Raw genomic sequence first — 22,095 nt, forward strand, 5'->3', positions numbered from 1 at the left:
ACCATAAATCTTTGGAAAGAGCCATACTAGCAACTTTACACTAAATATAAAAGATATGATAGATAAATGAATAGAGACGTTAGCGTTCGTAAAACTGTAAAATTTAATTTGATCTTAAGTTACCTAATACAAAATTTAAAATATATTGTGTTATGTGTGAAACAACACCTAATGTAGGCTACTATCAAGCACCTAATCAATTCATGGCAATTCCCTTATTTTGCAAATTAAAAATATGTGGCAGAATCCTGGATTAAGCAGCATCATCTAAGTGGTTTGTTGAAAAATGTACTGAACATTTTCATGTTGCTGATTTCGTCAAAAATAATCAAGGCTAAATAACACGCTAGCTACGGAATTCAACTCCAATTCAGAAGCAGGTACTTGAAGTAAAAATTATCCATGAAAATTGCATAAGACAGTTGGGTGTCTGATAAAAAAATTGATAGTACAGGGATAACTGTATGGATTTTGAGGCCAAAGAATTGCTTACATAAAGTTTAATTACTTCTCTGAGTGGTTACGTATGCAAAGCCTCGTCATAAGAAATAAGTGTTCTAATTGCAAAAAAATAATTTAAAAATAACTTATGTAATGCTGAAAAATATTTGGAAAAAATAATAACTATTATTTACCGTAATTTTTATGAAATGTATTAATAACATTTTTTCTTAATAGTTTGATAAAAACAATAAATATTGAGAACACAGGGTTTTTGCGGTATAAAAAATGTTATTACTCAAAATTTATGGAAAAACAAGTGAAAATTATGTTAGTTAAAATGAATCATACAAATACTTATGCTACTACAAGTAGGAAATCAAAAATGTTTCCTCATAAGTAAAACGTACAAAAAGTATGTGCAACTTGCAATACATACTTTTTTTATTATTATAAGAACCGAATAAGACTGATAAATGGTTAACTACTAATTTTTTAATTTTGCTCAACGTATAAAATAAGGCTTTGTTTTGAGAAATAGTTTTTTGTATAGCTCACAAAATGAACACTAAAACGGTTTTAGTGGATTCAACTTGGCTAAGATGCGGTAATTAACAAAAACAGTAATAATTGCAACCTTTCAATTCACAAGACATTCGTTATGTAATAGACAAAAGCATGTAGAAAGCGTTTGAAAATCCACAGTTGTATGCAGCATGATATGTAACGGTGGCATTTCCCGAGAACCGCGTGTAGAGCGATTTTATCTGACGCGAACCCCGTTGGAATTAATTTTTTAGGGCAAATAGCTTTTAAATGGGAGCCGATTGAAAATACGTTCCAAACTACCCCTCAATGGGGTTGGAAAGCTATAGCGCGCCCGCATGAACTCGCAACGTTGCCATATTGTTATTGGAGCTTAGTCGGTAAGCAGTGAGAACTATATCCATGTGCGCACGCAAGAGCGTCAGCTACTGCTAGTAACTTGAAGGTTGGATATAAAAAGTTTCGTAAATCTTAAGGTAAATATTGTCTGCTCCTTATGTTGTCAGTTGTTTATCCACGCGCTTACTGTCTTTCTCACTCTTATGTAGGACAAAAACAACTTTAAATTTTTATACTTAAGTAATGTTACCTCGAATGAAAGTAAAATACCATATCAGTAGGGATTTTTTCACTCTACACGACAGTATTTTTGCAAAAATATTGACCTGTCGGTCAAAAATATTGTTGTTAGGTATGTCTTGCTTACGTTCCCGAGTATGTCGTCTGTACACGATTTAGAACGAGTCCATTCATAAATTGCAATAATCAAGTACCCAGGAAGTGCCCGGGAAGTACCCGCCAAGTGCCCGGAAAGTACCCTAGGAAGTGCCCGGGAAGTACCCGCCAAGTACCCGCTAAGTACCCGCCAAGTGCCCGGGAAGTACCCGAGGAAGTGCCCGGGAAGTACCCGCCAAGTACCCGGTAAGTGCCCGGGAAGTACCCGAGTAAGTGCCCGGAAAGTACCCGCCAAGTACCCGAGGAAGTGCCCGGGAAGTACCCGGGAAGTGCCCGGGAAGTACCGAAGGAAGTACCCGACTGTATTGTACTTGGCGGGAACTTGGCGGGTACTTTCCGGGCACTTACTCGGGTACTTCCCGGGCACTTGGCGGGTACTTGGCGGGTACTTCCCGGGTACTTGGCGGGTACTTCCCGGGCACTTGGCGGGTACTTCCCGGGCACTTCCCAGGTACTGGATTATTGCAATTTATGAATGGACTCGTTCTAAATCGTGTACAGACGACATATTCGGGAACGTAAGCAAGACATACCTAACAACAATATTTTTGACCGACAGGTCGACTATTTTTGCAAAAATACTGTCGTGTAGAGTGAAAAAATCCCTACTGATATGGTATTTTACTTTCATTCGAGGTAACATTACTCAAGTATAAAAATTTAAAGATGTTTTTGTCCTACATGAGAGTGAGAAAGACAGTAAGCGCGTGGATAAACAACTGACAACATAAAGAGCAGACAATATTTACCTTAAGGTATAAAAATTTTTATATCCAACCTTCAAGTTACCAGCAGTAGCTGACGCTCTTGCGTGCGTACATGGATATAGTTCTCACTGCTTACCGACTAGGCTCCAATAACAATATGGCAACGTCGCGAGTTCATGCGGGCGCGCTATAGCTTTCCAACCTCATTTAGGGGTAGTTTGGAACGTATTTTCAATCGGCTCCCATTTAAAAGCTATTTGCCCTAAAAAATTAATTCCAACGGGGTTCGCATCAGAAAAAATCGCTCTACACGCGGTTCTCGGGAAATGCCACCGTTACATATCATGCTGTATAGTAGAGTTTGAGTACATTACATAAATGCCTACTCAATGTTTCATACTTATTTATTGAATAAAATTGATAAGAAAGATGATTTCTAAAAAGTATGTTGCGACTGAATGTTCATTTCAGCTTTAATTTTTTTTTAACTATATAAATAGCTTGATGAAGTTTAAGCCTCAAAGCTTTGTTATATTCAAAATTTATTGAGCTCTTCTATCGTAAGTTCCTAATGTAGCTCCACGTTATTATTTGGTATATACGTAAATAATCGAGAAAACACAATTCACTATGTATTTTTTAATGTACTATTTTAGTATTTAATGTACTATATAGTTAATTTTGGTACTTTTTTTTTAAACAATCTGCAAAATAAAAACATGGAAACCTCTAAAGAAACAACACTAAAAGTATTGCAAAATTATAAATAGAACAATTCTTTAGGACACGTAAGTCATTGAAATATGTAATTAGTTAGCAGTAATGTTAAAAAATAACAGCTAAAAGCCACAGTGTAGAGTTACGTACTTAATCTCTGGGTGGCTTCTCAAATTTTTTTATCGGGTATTTTAATATCTAATTTTATAGGTGCATTTTTTTAAAGTTCTAGTTATTTTTAAAAATAATAAGGACTGCTGTTTTCTAATGTAATATGAGCTCTAATATGATCCCTCATAGTAGGGTTTCATGATTTTACTCCGTAGATTATTGTAAAAAACTTAAAAAATTAATCTCATTAGTTTATAAAGCAAAGTCCCAAAAACTATTGTCATCGCTAATCGTAAAAACTATCTATTAAACCAATTTTGCTAAAACTTTGCATACTGATTCTTGACTTTTCCTAAATAGTTTTCGCATAGTGTTCTCTATAAAAAATTCAATAACAATAACAATAAATTAGCTTAAAGTCTTGCAAAAAAGCTAGTTTTGCGTTTTAATTCACTTAAATCCCTTAGACGATATTGGCAAGAGTCAGGCTACTCTGGGTCTAGATACCTGAGCTACGTGATTCCCGTTGGCTGAGTCAAGTTATGTGGCAGATATGTGCCGTTCAAAGAATACTAGATCTGGTTTGTCGAATCATAAACCCATAGCCAGCTGTCAATAACTGAGTAAAAAATTACTTAAAGTATCGCCAGTCCTTTTCAGGCCCATCATTAATATATAACTTCATTACACTGTCATAAATCTCATCGGTCCTTTTCAAGGTCATCCAACGTTGAACCACCTTGCGAATGAATATATTTTTAAGAAGTACTATTTCAGATAAAAATCTTGAAGCAACTTCTGACAATGATTCATCCATGAGTAGAGCTATATGAAGCCAACTGACATTAAACCAAGTCAGTCTTTCATTGAAAGACGTTAAGAGTAGAGCTGTTTGTTGTGAGGCTAGGATCTCTGCCACCGATAACGCTGCATCATCCTCTCAACAATAAGCTTTTAACCAGAAATTATCGATCCTTTACAGTCTGCACACAGTTTACTAAGTCTTTCTAAATAGTTTTTTTAAGGGCCATGAAATGGTTAGCTATTTTACCAATAAATACATTTTTCAGAACTATTTTAGACAAAAATCTTGAAATGACTTCGGACAACGAGTCATCCACTAATAGTAGAGCTATATAAATCTGGCCAATATAAAACCAAGAGAGTTATTCTCTAACAGACGTCAAAATCACAGCTGTTTGTTGTGGGGTTGAAAACCCTGGTTACCAACGACCGTGCATTATAATCTTGACTTTCAGCATTCAACCGGGAATTATCAAAGTTCTGCAGTCTGTGCTCATCTTACTGAGTCTTTTTCACCAGCTCTTTTCAAGGATATCTATCGTCAAATGAGTTCACGAACAAATATTATTAAAATTTAAGAAAATTTCCGAAAAAAAGCCGTGTTACTAAATTTTTTAACAATGCCTTAGATTGCAAAAGCAGAAATCAAAAAAAAAACCTCACATGTTTTAAATATTTACAATTTAATACGTCAAGAAACTGACGCAGAGAATTTATTGAGATTGCAATAGCAGCGTCAAAATTGATAAATAAATATTCATGTGGGTGACAGATCAGCTTTACATTTAAAACTTGCATTGATTACATAAATCTTCCAGGAATTTAAATAGATAGAATGATATGGATTTGCCCTTGTTGTGGCGCTAAAAAATAAAGAGATGAGACCTCAGGATTTTGTTACTTTGGTGGTAAAACTTCTCTTGATCCATCGGAAAATCCCACAAAATTTGTAAGATTGTTGTTGATGGATAAACATCCTCCATCAAAATATTTCCTTGAGAATAGTAGACGTTAAATCTTAAATGACTTTATTTTAAGAACTTTTAAAGTTGAAGGTCAATTGTAGCACTTGATAGGCAGCTAACTACCACAAAACGACAGAAATCCAGAGGGCTGACAAATTTATTTCATGTCTAAAGCACAAAAAATTATATTGATAAGATCATTACAAAAAACTATGCATGATTGCAATCCCCCTTATAAAGACTTTTAAATTTAATTATAAATCAGGAACAGTAGATAAACATCAAAACTTAAAATTGTTTATTCATGCTAACCGTACCTATTAGTGAGCATCAGGGACAATAGAATGCGCTTAAGTTGAATAAAGTTACTGCACTAATAGTTAATGAAGAAAAAGGTCCCAGAGATATTGTTCTGCATTGTTAACCTGTGAAGTTGGAATCACTTTCTGAGATCCACCGATTATAAGACTTTTTTCAATATCCTCTGATGTATGATATTATTTCAAGGATTTTCCACTATAAACTAAGGAAACTTATGGGTATTCTCACGAAGGAATCAATATATGAAGACGGTAATGCTTGAACCTACAGTGTCGAATTTTAAAAACGAGGGCTACCTTATGCACAAATACTTTCATGGCTTACAAGAAAAAATTAACAAGGTAAAATAGATAATATAATTTCAGCTGGATGATCAGATTCTCATTTAGATTCCTTGCTGTCGAATATTATTAAAAAAAGTATGATTCTGTGGCCTTGCGGTGAATTGAACATAGCTTGACCATGTATAAATAATGAAAGGTGTATACAACAGTATTCTCACAAATTTTTAAAAGGAACCCAAACTGCAGATGAAGACTATTCTAGCTATAGTAAAAGATCATATGTAGATAGAGCTCATAGTTCTACAGCTACAATTCATGGTAAAGATGTACCAATCGATAATTGCTGGGTTTCACCTTAACTACCCATTTTTTCTTGATGCTTTATTGCTCATATTAACGTAAAATTTCATCATTCAGTACAAGAAATTAAATTTGTTTGCAAATACATCAACAAAGGAACGAATGTATTACTTTTTTAGTTGTCAGTATTGGGAAAATTGCAAAGTATGCAAATGAACGCTATAATTATTCCTCTAAAGAGTTGTAGCATTTTTAAAATTTTTAGATTTATGCACGGTATACTACAGTCTTACATTTGGATGTTACCTTAATAATTATAAAAAAGCTTACAGCAATCAGCTGAATATTCAATAAATTCTCAAAAATCTAAGAAAAACAAGGTTTGCTGCGTATTTGGAACTTTGCGTAATAGAAATTGCTGAAACTATGTAGTATTCTAAAGTTGTTGGCTATTACCGATGGGACACTAATAACCTTTTGAAAAGAAAACAAGGGAAGGATGTTCCAGGCTGGCCAGGAGTAAAAAAAAATTTAGCCGTAGATAGAGTTCATACGACTCATTCCACCCAATTGAAGTACGTCCGATTTCCAACTTCAAATATTACTCCAATTTGGTCAAAGCCCAACTTTATTTGAGTTCTTTAAAATCGTTGATAATATTACTTATACAACTTTTGAAACTGCCTACTGCAAACTTGGTTTATTAGAAAATAAAGATCTATGGAAAAATGACACTTATATATGCTGCTTTGTTTGAGAATCTTTCTTCTAATCTTCATGACTTATTTGTAATCATTTTAGTTTTTTGCGAGCCATTGCAATCTTAAATTTTGTGCAATATGCTTAAACGACAATGGTGCAAAGGAGTTACTTTCTTTTAGAAAATTCAACTTAAAACAAGGTCATTTATCTTTCAGAACAGAATTTCGCTTAATTAAGGCTATATGCAACAGTTCTAGATCAATTCCATCAGACTTCGTTACAGTCGTTACTATTTGAATAAATTTGTTGAGCAAAATCTTCCAAAGTTGGTTCCAAATCAACAACAAGCTTATGACTATATAATTAATAGTGTCTATGGTAGTGGAAGAATCTTTTTTCTGGGTACTCATGGAGGAACTAGAAAATCATTATGAATCAATCTAATGTTGGCCACAGCAAGATCTGCTGGAAAACCTTTTTTTGATGTTGTATCTTTTGGCATTGCTGCTACTTTCTGAAGTAAAAAGAATATTACAAGATCTAAGATCAAACCAGACATTAATGGAGAACATCACATTTGTTTTTGCTGGTGATTAAAGGCAGACACTACCAGTAATTCCGAGTGAAACTAGAACTGATATCATTCATGAATGTTTAAGGTCATCATTTTTGTGACTTTATGTAGAGTTTTTTATTGACGTACTAATATGAGAACATATCTCTGTGGAGAAAACACAGAATTTCTAACACAGTTAAAAATTGGGAACAGCACGATAGAAAACGAAAACAGTTTTATCATCATAGATTCATCAATTGGAAAACTGATTACAACTGTTGATGATCTAGTTTCTGAAGTTAACTTGGATACTGAAAATTTGTCGAACGAATGGCACCAATGGTTATGTGAGAGGGCGATAATTTTACTAAGAAATGATGCAGCAGAGAAAATTAACAACAGCATTCTTTCAAAATTTTCAGCTGATTCTTTAGAACACCTCTCTATTGATTAAATTATCTCAACTGAAAATAATGTTAGTTATCCTCAGGAGTTTTGAAATTCCCTGACTCAGAAAAATGGACGGAATCAGTCATTTTTTACAGATTGTCTATCATAAAAATAGCTTACAAATAATTATATTCTGACTTCTTGTGTTTGTTATTAAATATCTACAACGAAGGTCCCACTAAAAATAGTAGACACTATTTATGTAATTAACACAAGTATTATATAAATAATGCAATAGCATGAAGTTGTCTCAGAAAAACGATGGAACAGGTGATTCTCCGCTGACATTCTAGTATACGTATAGCACGGAAACAGCTAAGTTCTGACTAAGAGTTTAGAATTAAATTTTCGTACCTGCGGCCATAAATTGGTTATTGTACTGTACGTCTGCTCCATGGATGATAGTAATCACTTCCTGGCCATAGCGGTACGGAAAGTCTTATACGTAGAACGGCTAGAAATAGAAAAATAAAGAAGCCTCAGATCGTCCATTTATCAATATACGGACAAACTAAGACTTTCTTTATTTTTTTGGCCTAGATCGTAATGTACTAACACATAAAAAAAAGTCTTTTTTTTCATCGTCAGCATTTGCTTGAAGACAACCAAGTTGCGACTTCTAATGTTTATTATATAACATCTAGAACTAAGACCCTGATAAAGTTATCATCAGCCAGCGATAATTATACAAAAAAAGTATTAAAACTAATGTGTGCTGGTAAATACGATGGAGTAAGTGATTGTACTTCGATTTTTCAATATACGAATAGGTTGGAAACAACCAAGTGTTGACTTCTATTGCTTACAATAAGAAATCTAGAGTAAAGGGCTCACAAATATTTGAATACGTTGTTTATTATCATATAATCAATAGATTAGAAAAAAAGGTTTCCACGAACAATGACAGAGCAGGTGATATTAAACCAACTTTTTATGATAGGCATAGCTGAGAAATAACGAAGCTTCCACTTTTGTTACTCATGATTAAAAATCCATTATAAACGCCTAGCAATAATTTGTATATATTGCTTATAAGCACATTTTTCCAAACTTATAATTTTTGGCTTTCTTAAAATTAAATTAGAAAAATACGTCATCGTAAGAAAATATAGAGAGTGCAATAAATAGTACTTCTATCAATATGTGGCTATAAATTTGATGATACACATGTACCACAAATATTGCTTGTTATACCAATGATAATGTTACTAAAATTTTTTCTGTTTAATTTATCAAAAAGTGGAAAATTGTTTTTCAAAAACATACCTTATAATAAGGTAACAGTTTTCTTTAATGAAGCAAAATAAAAATATGGACAATTTTCTTCTTATGCAGTTTTTAGGTACGACGGATGCTCGAGAGTGCCTTATGATTTTTCCAGAGAAAAAAGTGTACGTACCATCGATATTTATTGTTTTTGTGTAAAAATAATTTTGGTAAAAAAAAATGGTGATCGTGGATTTCAGCATCAGGGGTGTGTGTGTGTGTCTGGATGTGTGTATGTATGTATGTATGTATGTATATATGTATTTATGTATGAGAGTATTCAAATTTTCTGACTAACACTCATACAGCTTTTATTGGTTTGCGCTGAAATTTGACAGAGAGCTTCATATTTTACGTTTTGCAAGGATTCCTATTTTAGAAAAACGATCGTAGGCATTTTAAGATAGTACTTTCAGAGAAAAAAAAAAAGTTTCTTGGCTATAGCCTTGTTACTTGATGTTTTCGAAGTTTTCTGTAAAAGACAAAGTTGTTAATATAATTAAAAAATAACTTTTTTGTATTTACCACTTTTGTCCAGGAAGTAACCTGAACGTTCTGTAGGCCAAACAGTGCTTGAAAATCACCAGTATACATTTTTCTTCTATTTAAATTATTTTTGTTATGTTTTGGGTTATAAAATCAAATATAAAAGTTGTAGATTTTATAAAATACACCTTTTTTGTGTAAAACATTTTAATCTTGGATGTAACCCAAGCATTTTATGATCCAAAAAGTGCTCGTAAGTAAATAAAAAATAACTCTCCTCTTTCCAACTTTTTTTTATAGATCTTGTCAAAATATACGTTTTTTGCAATTAAGATATTTAGTTATGACATCAAATTGGCACTCTAAGTAGAAAAAAGTGCCAAAAGTAGGAGAATATCATTTTCCTCTACCTCACTTACTCGTTTTGAAAAGTACATTACAAAGTTAATGTCAAACTTATAGATCTATGAAAAATATAATGTTTTTGTATCCATCATTTTTGTGTGTAAGATAAATAAGTGCCATTAATCTCAAAAACTAATATAATAATAGCTTGTTCAGAAGACCTACGAATGACGTTAGAGGGAAAGCTAAAGGAAATAGTGATAATCACTATATTTTAAGACTCTCTTGGTCCCGTGGAATGTATAGACTATCTTACTGACCCCACACCGAAAATTACCTAATTTTGTCACAGTGTGGTAATAACAATCATATATTCCCTCATGTCAGTCGTGCTTTATGTATAAAAACTGCCTTTTTGCATAAATTTGGACATGTGTTATTATAAAAAAACTTATAAAAATTAACTGTTACTTCAATACATCAAGCGCTAAATCAGAAACAAAGTAGAGAACTGATTACTTTTATTTTAAGAATGAATCAATTTATCTTAGTTAGCATGGCTACACTTTTCTCCATTCAGATTTGCTTGTAGTACGTTAGAAAGCACTCAGCAATAATGTGAAGAAGACAGCTTATGAGCAAGAATACTATTACTTTTTTTTAGTTTCAAGCATTTTTATAAATATTCAATTTCACAAAAAGGATAGAAAATAAAGAATCAATAAATAGAACGAGAATCAAATAAGTTTCTATTCATCGAACGTCTAAAAAGAGTCACTATGCAAAAGTATTTTTTTTCTATTGAATTCAATAAACAAATTATCTTGTGAAACTTAACTTATTTACAGTATATCTGCTATGGTCAAAATATTTTAAAGTCAAAGCTTATATTCAAGTTATTTTAAGATCTAAATTTTAAAAAAATTTCAGCTTATTTTTAATTGTATCTTTCTATCCTGTAAGATTAGTTAAGGTAAAATATGTCCAACCCCATTACCTGAGAACTGTCGATAAGAGTTTATTGAAGATATCTAAATTAAAGAACTAAAAATGTATATGTTATAAAACTTAAATAAGTTTATATTTATTCAAGTTCAAACAAAGCCAATACAACATTTGTTTGAAAGAGAACAGTAGCCCTACACTGCAACTTAGATACTAGATGAATTTTTGTTGGCCAAATGAAATTTGATTTTAAATATACAGGTGTCTATATGTAAGCCCCCGAGATACAAGAACCATGAACAACTGTGATACCATATATTTAATATACTAAATTTTCCTTAGATCCTTCCCTTACTCTTCTGTTTCCGTTAGCAGATAAGAGTGGTTAAAAAAATAGGAAGCGTGACAGTCAATATTTAACTTTGTTGTTCAACAAACGTTTGTATTTTCAGTCCCAAAGTTTTACTTTCCAAGATTTCGTATATAAATCGATGAAAGAATATTTCAAGAATAATAGTTTCATATTTGTTATTAAAAAATATCATTGTGTCGTACAAAAGTTTTACTTTTAATATTTATTCTTACAGGAACTGCATATCCATCCAAAAGCTTCAAAAAGTGATAAAAGTCAAATCGGGGCACCTATGCCTGGCACTGTTATAGACATTTATGTAAAAATTGGTGATATCGTAGAAAAAGGTGCTGCTCTCATGGTTCTCTCAGCAATGAAGATGGAAATGGTGGTGCAGGCACCCCAAGCTGGTAAAATTAAAAGTATTGAAACTGCTATCGGAATAAAACTTGAAGGCAATGACCTTCTTATAACTATGGAATAACACATCACGAGTAGAGTGCTTAGACTTACACAATTTTTTGCTTTGTACTTTGTTATATAAAATAAAATATTATTGTCCGTGGCTATATTTTATAATAAAAAATTGACGAAAATGCATAAACAAGAACTATACATTTTTTCTCATAAATTTGGCATTACTTTTAATTTGTTAAGTCCATACTTTTAAGTAAAGAGTAAACCCCGGAGATTTTTTCTACATACAACTAAATTAAGTTTTTGTTTATCAAAAACCAGTCATCGGCCCAAAAGCCTTACTTGCTCTTACTTACAGTATGCTTTCCTTTTAAATTGTTGACTTGGTATTGTGGTGTTAAGTTTCACCGAGTGCTATGTATAGACTGGTATTAGTGTGTCATACATTGAAATAACATTGACCTACTGCACGCGTTACTGTCGAATGTAATGTAGCAGTTACGTATTTCAATTCGTTTTTTTATTTCACGACCTAGTAATGATCTTTGTCATACGTATTCTGCTTATTTTTGTTGTATATTTATTTTATCAGTTGAAGCTAAAATTCTATTTTTATAGTTAAAATTTTTGGTTTAAAAATATGTGAACTTAGAAAATAAATTTAATTAACAACTAAGTTCTATCTTATCTTATGTATGAATTAATCTAGTAAAGCCAAAAAACAGTATTTAAACTGGTTTCAATTTTTCTTAACTTAACCTACTTCTATGATCGTTGGTCAGCCGCTGCTTATGTGCATGTAGTCTCTAGATCTTGTAAGGTTGACCACAATGATCGTTTTAATCAAACATGAGAGTGCTCGTAGTGATAATCATAGTTAGGTTGTTATTTTACGTTAGAACCTAAAGTGATGGTCTTTTCTTTTTTGTTCTTTTTTGTTTGACATTTTAAGTGAGTCTACAGTGGCCTGATTTGATCAAGCTTTTCTAATACAGCTTAGTCTCCAAGCAAAGTTTTAGATTTACTTAAAATGCAAGTTTTTGACACGCAGCTTAATCATCGAATTAAGTCTTGCATTCGTTTCAAAAATGCAACTGAATTGACTCTGCAACTTTATAGTTACTTTAGAGCACTTGATAGAAGAGAAAAGGCGAACATTGGTATGTATAAGGAGTTCTTATACTTCTTAATTGAGCGAGGACACGTAAGGTCAGCGATCTGAACGACCAATCCGAGCTTAACCTAATCACTCTTACTTGACACAAGCACAATTATAGTTCAGTAATTCGTTCCAGTAAAAAAATTTAAGTTTTTTCAAATTATATTTGTTCTAAATTATAACAAAATTTTCTGGAGCACGCACAAAAAATTCTACGTCACTTTAAATTCTTAATTAACTTAAACTGTCTTTACTCAAATACCTTACCTTTTTAAATGTGGGAGAGATCAAATGCTTTTGAAGTGTATGATGTATAGTAAGCAAGACATTTTGGAACTGGAGCATGGACTTCATATAAATGAACAATTTTCAAATATGTTTTGTGAAAAAATCCTTTATATCATTGATAAGTGTCCTGTTAAATGTATGATTATTACCAAAGTAGCCAGACAAACAATTTTATTATCACAGGAATAAGGATTTTTTTTACAGTTTTTGTTCAAGTGATATTTATATTTTTCATAGCTCGTTACAGAAAAAAAAATTTATTTAACTTTGAAGTCGTGCAAACTACTCAATGATGTACGTTCTCTATAGCCATCATAAAAATAAAATTTTTCAACGATTGCAAAAGTAATACGATTCGTGTTCCAATTATCCAGGGGAAAGGTGCCTCAGAAAATTCAAGATGTGCTTATCTGGCTTAGTCTTGAAAAGATGGTGGTCTCACTTTATTTACTTTGTTCAGAAATTTGAAACAACGCCACCCGTAGATAAAGTTGTAGATCCTAACTTACAAAGATACACAGAGTATTATGGACAGTAATATATTACAAGCGTTTATTTTAACAATAATGTATATTACAGAACTAACATAATTTCTTTGTGTGTTGAAATTTCTTTCGAGCTGAAAAATACCTATAAAAAAGTGCATTAATAAAAAACTTTTTTCTCTCCTCATGTGCATGTATTTCGCGAGTATCTATAGTGCTTTTCCTCAAAAATCAATTCATTTTGTGGAGTACTTTGAAATCAGCTCATGAAAAATTCAATATGCTCAGTAATATTATTGTTGAAATAAACATTTAAAACTTATCATTGTCTTATACGTTTGTAAGATTTGTAATTTATCTTGTAAGATGCAGTGTATGCTTGTTAGTTAGCATCGAGATCTCATCCCCTGCAGATTTCATTGTTTCAAATTGCTGCACGAAGCAAGTAAATATGACTAAGTCCGTATCACTATATGAAAATCACTATTCTATAGATTCTATAAAAGCTTGTATTTCTGCAGCGTACTATCTGTACACTATTCTTATTGAGTACTAACATCAGTTGATAATTAGTTCAGATTTCAGAGAGTTAACTCACCTATGCAATTACGTAGTTGTCTAAAAATAACAAGTGTTTAAGGTGGCTTGGGCGATTTTTATCGGTTTGATTAAAACGTCTGAAATTCTGGAATTATATAAATAAATCATTCCAAACTCATTTGCGATAAGAAAGTACTAGGATCAACGACTTAATTTTTTTTTAAATCACTACTAAAACTCACTAATTTAACATCTACTCTGAGGGACAGTGGTCACAAAATTTACTTTATCTTCGGAAATCTTTTATTAACCTAAGAAATTTAAAATATATCTTGTTTAATTTTTTTACAAAGAATCTATTCAATTCTTAAAAATATAGGATTAACGATTTAAATTAAAAGAAAATCAAAAGAAAAGTATGAAATATTAATCTGGCTTACCTCCCAACATCTCCCAATTATCACAGTTACAATTTTACGGTACTTTTCTGGCAATATCTTGATCTTGTACAATCCCATATCATTGTCGCTGTCCTAGTTATGTGCAGCAAATAGTACAAGCTTATATGTTCCGGTGACCTTGAGCGCTTCAATACACCGTAAGCCATCTACGCTCTTGATACTCTTCACATACATATTCACGACGCGTGAATAGCTTAATAAACCAGCTGTGCTGGCTGTAAGCGCATACCGAGAAACAACCAAAAGCCCAACCTAAGCTGCGCCACTTGTCACAACCCTTACCATAGCACCTGCTTACCATCTACCAAAACGAATCTAGATTATATCTGCTGCCTCCAAACAACTACCACTGTGAAACTGAATCTATTACTTCCAACCTTCTAACAAACCAACAAATAGCCTACCTATTAGGCAACCGGTCCTCTTGTACTGCAAAACGCTCATGTTCCTCACCTTCTCCGTCATCAATACATACAAAAAAAACAATCGCATAATACTTACAATACCTCAGAACTTATTGATCTTAGCTCACATGCAGCCATGACGTACTATCTCTTGAAAACAACTAAGGGCTATGAGGTGCCACAACCGTTCAAAAATTATCTGGAGCAATACAAGGCAGACGTAACAAGTATAACAAACTCTGTCAAGTTACTTACAGACCGAGTCTGACATCAGGCGACTAACCTTATTGCTATGTCAAATCGTCTTCAGGCAGTCAAAACCGTCATCGTAAATACTTCCAATGATGGAGCAGCAGTGGGAGCAATGAACAACAATTCCTTATTCGATAAGAATTGTGAAGTACTTCTTTTTGGTATCTCCCAAGCAGTTACCTTATCTAATGAGCGTATTGTTACCAAACTTTTAGAGATATACTACTCCAAAGCTTAAGCCCCAAGGGATATTAATTCGCAACTGGATCCCAGCTAAGAAGGCACAAGCAGATACCAAAGAACGAACACAAGCATCAAAAACACGGGCCAACATGATCTAACTAGCGTCAGTCTAGTCAAGAAACAGACTGTTGGCATCTGCATTTAAGCTTTCCCATAAGACTAACAATAACGTCTTTGGTGATAGTGGCTCAGGTACTCTTTTTTTCCAGGCATTTTGGCCTAAGCCACTATATGACTAACTACACAAAATCGTCCAGCTATAACTGCAACACAAAAGATTATGAATAGTGCACATTAATATAAATCAGCTAAATAAAGACTTTACTACCCTTGAATTGCAACTAAAATCAGCTCAATACACAGCAGTAGGCATCTCGGAAACATTTCTGAACGAACTAGACTTTGATTCACTAGTAGAAATCGAAGGATACATTATATATCATCTTGACGGATTAGGAAAAGAGAGAGGTGGAATAGCAACCTGTTTTGAAGTATCCTTCTCGGTACGCATACTCAAACAATCAGATGCGCAATATGATAACACATCCGAATTGCTTATACTACAATTGAAAAGTAGACATAGTAAATTACTCTTTTCAGTTATTTATAGATGCCCAAAGTCAGCCTACCCAAAATACTTTTTTTCATGCCTCGCAGAACACTATTACCAATGTACTTATTCAGTGTGATTATCGATGACTTAAATATTGACATGTCCATAGATAACCACGTATCAAACTATATGAAAAAGATTTTAAACTCACATGGATTACATCTAGTATCCATTGAACCTACACACCATGCAGCTTTCTGGGACAGACCCTCACACAAATCTTTCTAAACCTACAACTTCTTCCGCGTTAATCTGCGTTCGCTCATTGACCCATCTCAATAACGAAGTACTACTAGAAACATTTCGAAATTATCTACACAAAGCTCATCTTAATACAAACACGCACTTGTTAAGTTCAATATACATATCTTACGATGTGCACAAATAGCAACATCACTAGAGAACTCAATGATACAAACCTTGACTCACTCTATTACATTTATAAATAACCTCAAATCGACACAAAATGTGGGTAACTGATGAAATACGTGATTTAATGCGGGATAGAGATCGAGCCTACCGGCATATATAAAGACTACCGGCACACAGGCCTCATAATGGACTATCAAAAATTTAAACATTTAAGGTCCACAATATGTAATTCACTCAATACAGAAGAAAACAGCTTCTATGCTTCTAAATTGAACTCTACGCCAAACTCTTTTTTCTTATGGCAAACAGTTCGTAAAATGAAACTTACAGGCTCATTAACCAAACTATCTATCATAAAATCAAACAATGAACTACTTAACAATTATTACTCTTCTATCACAGCCGCTGCTCACCCCCTCATCATAGATGATGTTTAGCAAGCCCTAACTATAAAATTGCTAATAAAAATCAAAAGATATTTACTCTCCGTCAAGGGACTGACAGTAAGGTGACTCTTGCCTTGAAAAAAAAATTTCTCTAAATCAGTTGGAGTTGATGGAATTTCTGCCCAAATTATATCAATGCTCACTCCAACCATCATTGATCCTCTAGAGAGAATTGTAAATACGTCTACTACTACTGCTGTTTACCCATCTACATGGAAAAAAGCACTCATGAAACTACTACTGAAAACAAAAAACCCACAACCACCAACAGATACACACCCCATCGCATGCTTTACAAAACTTTAAAAAGTCATGGAACGTTTAATAAATAACCAACTCATAAACCATCTAAATATTAACAGCTTACATGATCCATATCAGGATGGTTACAGGAAGGGACATAGTACCCAAACAGTGCTTATAAGCCTTACCGAAAATATTCACTTCGGCTCTACCTTACATTAGTTTTAATCATATTTTTGTGGGAGAAAACTGTCCACAGTTGTGGTGCCCACTCAAATTGGGTGGATATGCCTTGTGGTGTACTTAAGGGAGTGTACTCGGACCTAGACTTTTCTCAATCTATATTCGTGAACTTCTAAGTATACTTAAACACTGTAAATATAATATATTTTTAGACGACTTACATATCTACCAGACAGTACCGCGTGGTAATTCATGAGGCAATTGGGTTAATTAATCAAGACATCTTGGTGATACTAGCGTGGCTAAATGAGCATGGACTGAGACTAAACCCAGATAAAATGAAAGCCATAATCTTCGGAAGCCATACGTTCATCTCTTAACTGGATCGAGTCTCGTTACCTGTGATCATCGTATCAGGGCAAATTATAAACTACGTTATCTGTGTCAAGAGTCTAGATGTATGGCTTAGTCATGACCCCTCCTGGGCCCCGTATCGGATCAAATCTGGGCTCGTGTTCACCATACTCTTTGTGTCTTGCGTCTGCATCGTCACTCTCTCACTGTAGATCTCCGCACACATCTAGTCAAATCAGTGGCTCTCCGTATTTCAACTACGTTCCCGCAGTAAATCATAGCGATGATACCACCTGTAAGCTTCGACTACATTGGCTCTTAAACGTCTGTGTCAGTTATGTATATGGCAACATACCTAACACTGCCCGTGTTACCCCATACCAACTATACTTCAAGTGGTTAACACCTCAGCATCGCTGTGAATACATACTAGCTTTTCTCACGTATAACATAATATCCCGTCATAATCCATTTCACCTTGCTCAAAGATTTATCTCATATGCAGAGACAGACATAAAGCACTCAATCAGACGATCAAATGACATCTTATAAATTGCATCTTGTCACACCACATCATATAAAAATTTTTTTTGCCTTCTCATCAGCCAGGTTATTAAGTTGTCTTCCCACTTCTTCATTTAACCATGATCACTTGCACAGTTATAAGGAACTAATACTTACCATTTTTCCTTAACATGAATCCAGCTATAGCTTACATTACTCAAATATCACCTAGCTACTGTTTACCCGGGTACCACGATACACTTACTGCACGACACAACAAAAATCATCAAGCCCATTAGTTTTAAACTATTATCAACTCACTACCACATAATCAATTCTGTTATATATTACATACATAAATTATGTTCTCAATTGTATCTCAACTGGCCACATAAGGTATTACCCCATGACCCAAATAATAAATAAAATTTAAATCTAAACCTCTCTTTCTCTTTCCCTAACCTTGACCTACGGGGTGACAGTTAAGTACGCTGCTGAGTATGCTATTAGAAGACTGGTAAGTACATTTAAAAATACAGACATGTTTGGTGTTGTACCGTCTTATCAACGATTACCACTATTCTTATGATTGAAAGTTTGTTATTGTGAATGTAGTTTACATTTAAATATTGATGGAGGAGGGGAAATGAATCAGAGGAGGTACAAACTGCCGTTAAGGTGGCGTCAATGGTAGTGGTGCTGGAGATTTAGAGACAAGTGACAAAGCATCAGCCAAAAGTTCATGCTTTTTCTTTTCTGCCCTTTTGTCATGTCTACTCCAACAGTCTTAAACACATATCGGAGTTTGATGCTTCATGCTGATAAGAAGTTTTGACGACCTATTCAGTTAAAGAAATATACAAATTTGAGTTATGGTATCATGTGCAAAATGGGACCTCTACGACCATGACGCGAGGCTCACAACATTTTTTCAAATAGTTACAACGTTAAACATGTGTGTTTTTTTTAAACCTTTCGATATCTTTAACCTTTTAACCTTTCTTTTATTAATTTCAACTAACTGATCTGCAAGATTGGAAAATACGATGACCAATGAGCTTGAAAGTATAAAGTCATACTATTTACAGTATTATGTTTAAGTCTCAGTTGAGTCAGCATACAGCAAACATGGGCTTTATAAAACAGAATATTAAACTTGCTGTCGTGAATTTCAATGAAATTGTTACGCAAAATAAGAAAATAAAACGCCATGGTGATCTGCTGTCCAATACTACAAGAGCTGTACTTTGTGGTCCATCAAACTGTGGTAAAACAAATAGCTTGCTTGCTTCAATTACTCACCCCAATGGATTAAGATTTGAGAATGTTTATCTATACTCAAAGTTGCTGAATCAGCTCTAAAACAACTGTTAGAGCCCATAAATGGTGTAAAATATTTTTCATTTAGTAATCGTGAATCAATCATATTTCTTGATAAGGCACTACCTTACTCTATACTAATATTCGACGACATTACTTGTGAAAAACAAGATAATGTAACAGCCTTTTTGTAACAGCCTTGTCAACCATCAAGCGGTCAACATAGACGCTTTTTTGTAAGGAAAAAGACGTTCTTCAGCAAGTTAAAAAAGCTGGGGAAGCTGTGAGACGTAAGCATCGATTGTTAAAGTCAGGAAGAGAATATTTTAAAAAGCAGATTGGGGAGACTTTTAAGCCCGTCACTGACCTGCTTTATAAAATTATCGACATAAAGAAAGTGAAAAACGTGCCATTTAGCTCTGAATCCTTACTTAAAAACTCCTTCAAGCCTTTTAAGCCTAAAATTTTTAAAATTGACACATCAATGTTCCAATTAGCTAATAGTAACAGTAATGATAAAGACGATACTTCTTCGTTGGATGATACTATCAAAAACTATGATACCGTTGTTAAAAAAAGCGATGATGATGGTTCAGCGCATGATATCGATAAAAATTCATCCATGAATCTACATTTACAAATACTTGATAAAAATGAGCTAGAACTGGTTTAAATTTATGGGATGTGAAAAGAAAAAGACGGACAATTATATACTTGGTGATTCGCCTATATATTTCGAAAAGTTAAATTTACATTAAAGATCTAATATATCTGATGACTTATGGACTAATGGAGTTACTCATAAAAAAACATCCTGATGAAAATCATGTGACACCAGTTAATGTAGCTCAATGCAAACAAATCTTAGAAACTTCGAGTGCGCATAAAAAAAATTTTACAAAAATGAGACGATGTGTCCATACAACAGTAACAAATTTATTAATGTTATTGCCCCCTAACTTAATCTTACACAAGTAAAGAAGAAAGGTGGGTCCATGCCTTCGTTCAAAACTGCTAAGCTCAACATGCAAATGAACTAAGTTTACTGAAACGACCCCATCAAATTGGTCAATCGACTTAGATTACTAGTGGTAGAGAAGTCAGCTTTGAGAGAAGAAGGAAGGTTATCTTAGTCATATTAATGAAATAAATTTAATTGTTGAGGAGCTTCGTGAAGCTGATTTACATTGATAATATAATATACGTTAACCTTTGTTATCAATTTGACTTCAGTATCAAAATAAACATTGACGTATTCGAACGTGGATCAGCTAAGTCGAAAAGTGGTAGTCGAGGTACTCGAGGAATCGGGTATGAGCTCATCACAGATGGTTAATTTGATTTGGAAAAAAAAAGATTGTCCAATGTTGCATCAGCTGTTTCACCTCATAATGCTATAGATCTCACTACTTTACAGAAGGAAAAAAATTTCATTTTGGATGAACAAGAGAAAAAAGTCAACGATTCAGCAAGTTGAGTGACTTATTCTCAGAAACAGTACTAAATTTGTAGCGTAAAATACACACAGTTAAAGATATTATGGCTCAAATATTTAATACAACTCGAGAAGACATCCAGGAGAGATAAAAAAAGTAGTAAAAGAACTTTATAAGCTTGCCAGATGCAACTATCTCCGTCAAAAGTTTGATGTCCATGGCTGGGATGAAACATGGCAAGCTGATCTTGTAGAAATGATACCTTATGCTCGTGAAAATAAAGGTTATAAATGTATGTGCTTACAGTCATTGATATATTTTCAGTATAAGTTTGCATGGGCTGTGCCTGTTAAAAATAAAACTGGTAAAGATGTGACTGCAGCTATGAAGTCGATATAAACAGAGGTAAGATTTCCAACTAATTTACAAACAGATCGTGGTAAAAAGTTTTACAACGCGAATTTTTAAAATCTCATGCAAAAGTACAAAACTAATTTGTACTCTACTTATAGTAATCTCAAGGTATCTGTATGTTAGAGATTTAATGGTACACTAAAGCATGCTGTGTGGAGAAAATTCAGTTTACAAGGTAGCTATAAGTGGATTATTGGCAGCCTATAATAATAGCAAGCATCAAACGATAGTCATGAAACCTAAGGATGTATAAGCTGCTGATTTAAATAATGTTATTAAAAATTTCATATCCAAAAAAAACATTGGAGTGGAAAAAACTTCAAATTAAGTTGGATAATAAAGTACGAGTGAGTATTATCAAGCAAATGTTTGAAAAAGGATATACACCAAACAGGTCTACATAAATTTTCACTACAGCATGAGTAGCTCCTACAAGCCCATCAACTTATCATTTAAAAGATCATTAGGAGCAACTAATCCCTGGAGGTTTCTATGAACAGAAACTCCAGGAAACCTAATGTTCAGATACTTATCTTGTCGAAAAAATTATAAGTCATCGAAGAACTTGCTTGTTTATTTGAATGGTTGGGTTTTGGAATAAAAAATATTTTACACCATTTATGGGCTCTAACAGTTGTTTTAGAGTTGATTCAGCAACTTTGAGTATAGATAAACATTCTCAAATCTTAATCCGTTGGGATGAGTAATTAAAGCAAGCAAGCTATTTGTTTTACCACAGTTTGATGGACCACAAAGTAAAGCTCTTGTAGTATTGGACAGCAGATCACCATGGCGTTTTATTTTCTTATTTTGCGTAACAATTTCATTGAAATTCACGACAGCAAGTTTAATGTTCTGTTTTATAAAGCCCATGTTTGCTGTATGCTGACTCAACTGAGACTTAAACATAATACTGTAAATAGTATGA

At 33.5% G+C, this 22,095-nt stretch overlaps 1 protein-coding gene across 3 annotated transcripts in view; it reads left to right on the forward strand.

Annotated features, from left to right (window-relative positions):
- Positions 1-11,637, forward strand: part of PCB (Pyruvate carboxylase) — a 953,241-nt gene extending 941,604 nt beyond the window's left edge. For all 3 annotated transcript variants that reach the window (XM_089592494.1, XM_089592492.1, XM_089592493.1), the window contains one exon: positions 11,269-11,637. In XM_089592494.1, coding sequence (XP_089448620.1) covers positions 11,269-11,517 — 249 coding nt within the window. In that variant the 3' untranslated portion in view covers positions 11,518-11,637. The remainder of the gene's footprint in view (positions 1-11,268) is intronic.
- The last annotated feature ends 10,458 nt before the right edge of the window (positions 11,638-22,095 follow it).

This window comes from Copidosoma floridanum, unplaced genomic scaffold (genome assembly GCF_036245765.1).
Source record: "Copidosoma floridanum isolate Cflo_tuat_1 unplaced genomic scaffold, Cflo_Japanese_pri ptg000018l, whole genome shotgun sequence".
Lineage (NCBI taxonomy): Eukaryota > Metazoa > Arthropoda > Insecta > Hymenoptera > Encyrtidae > Copidosoma > Copidosoma floridanum.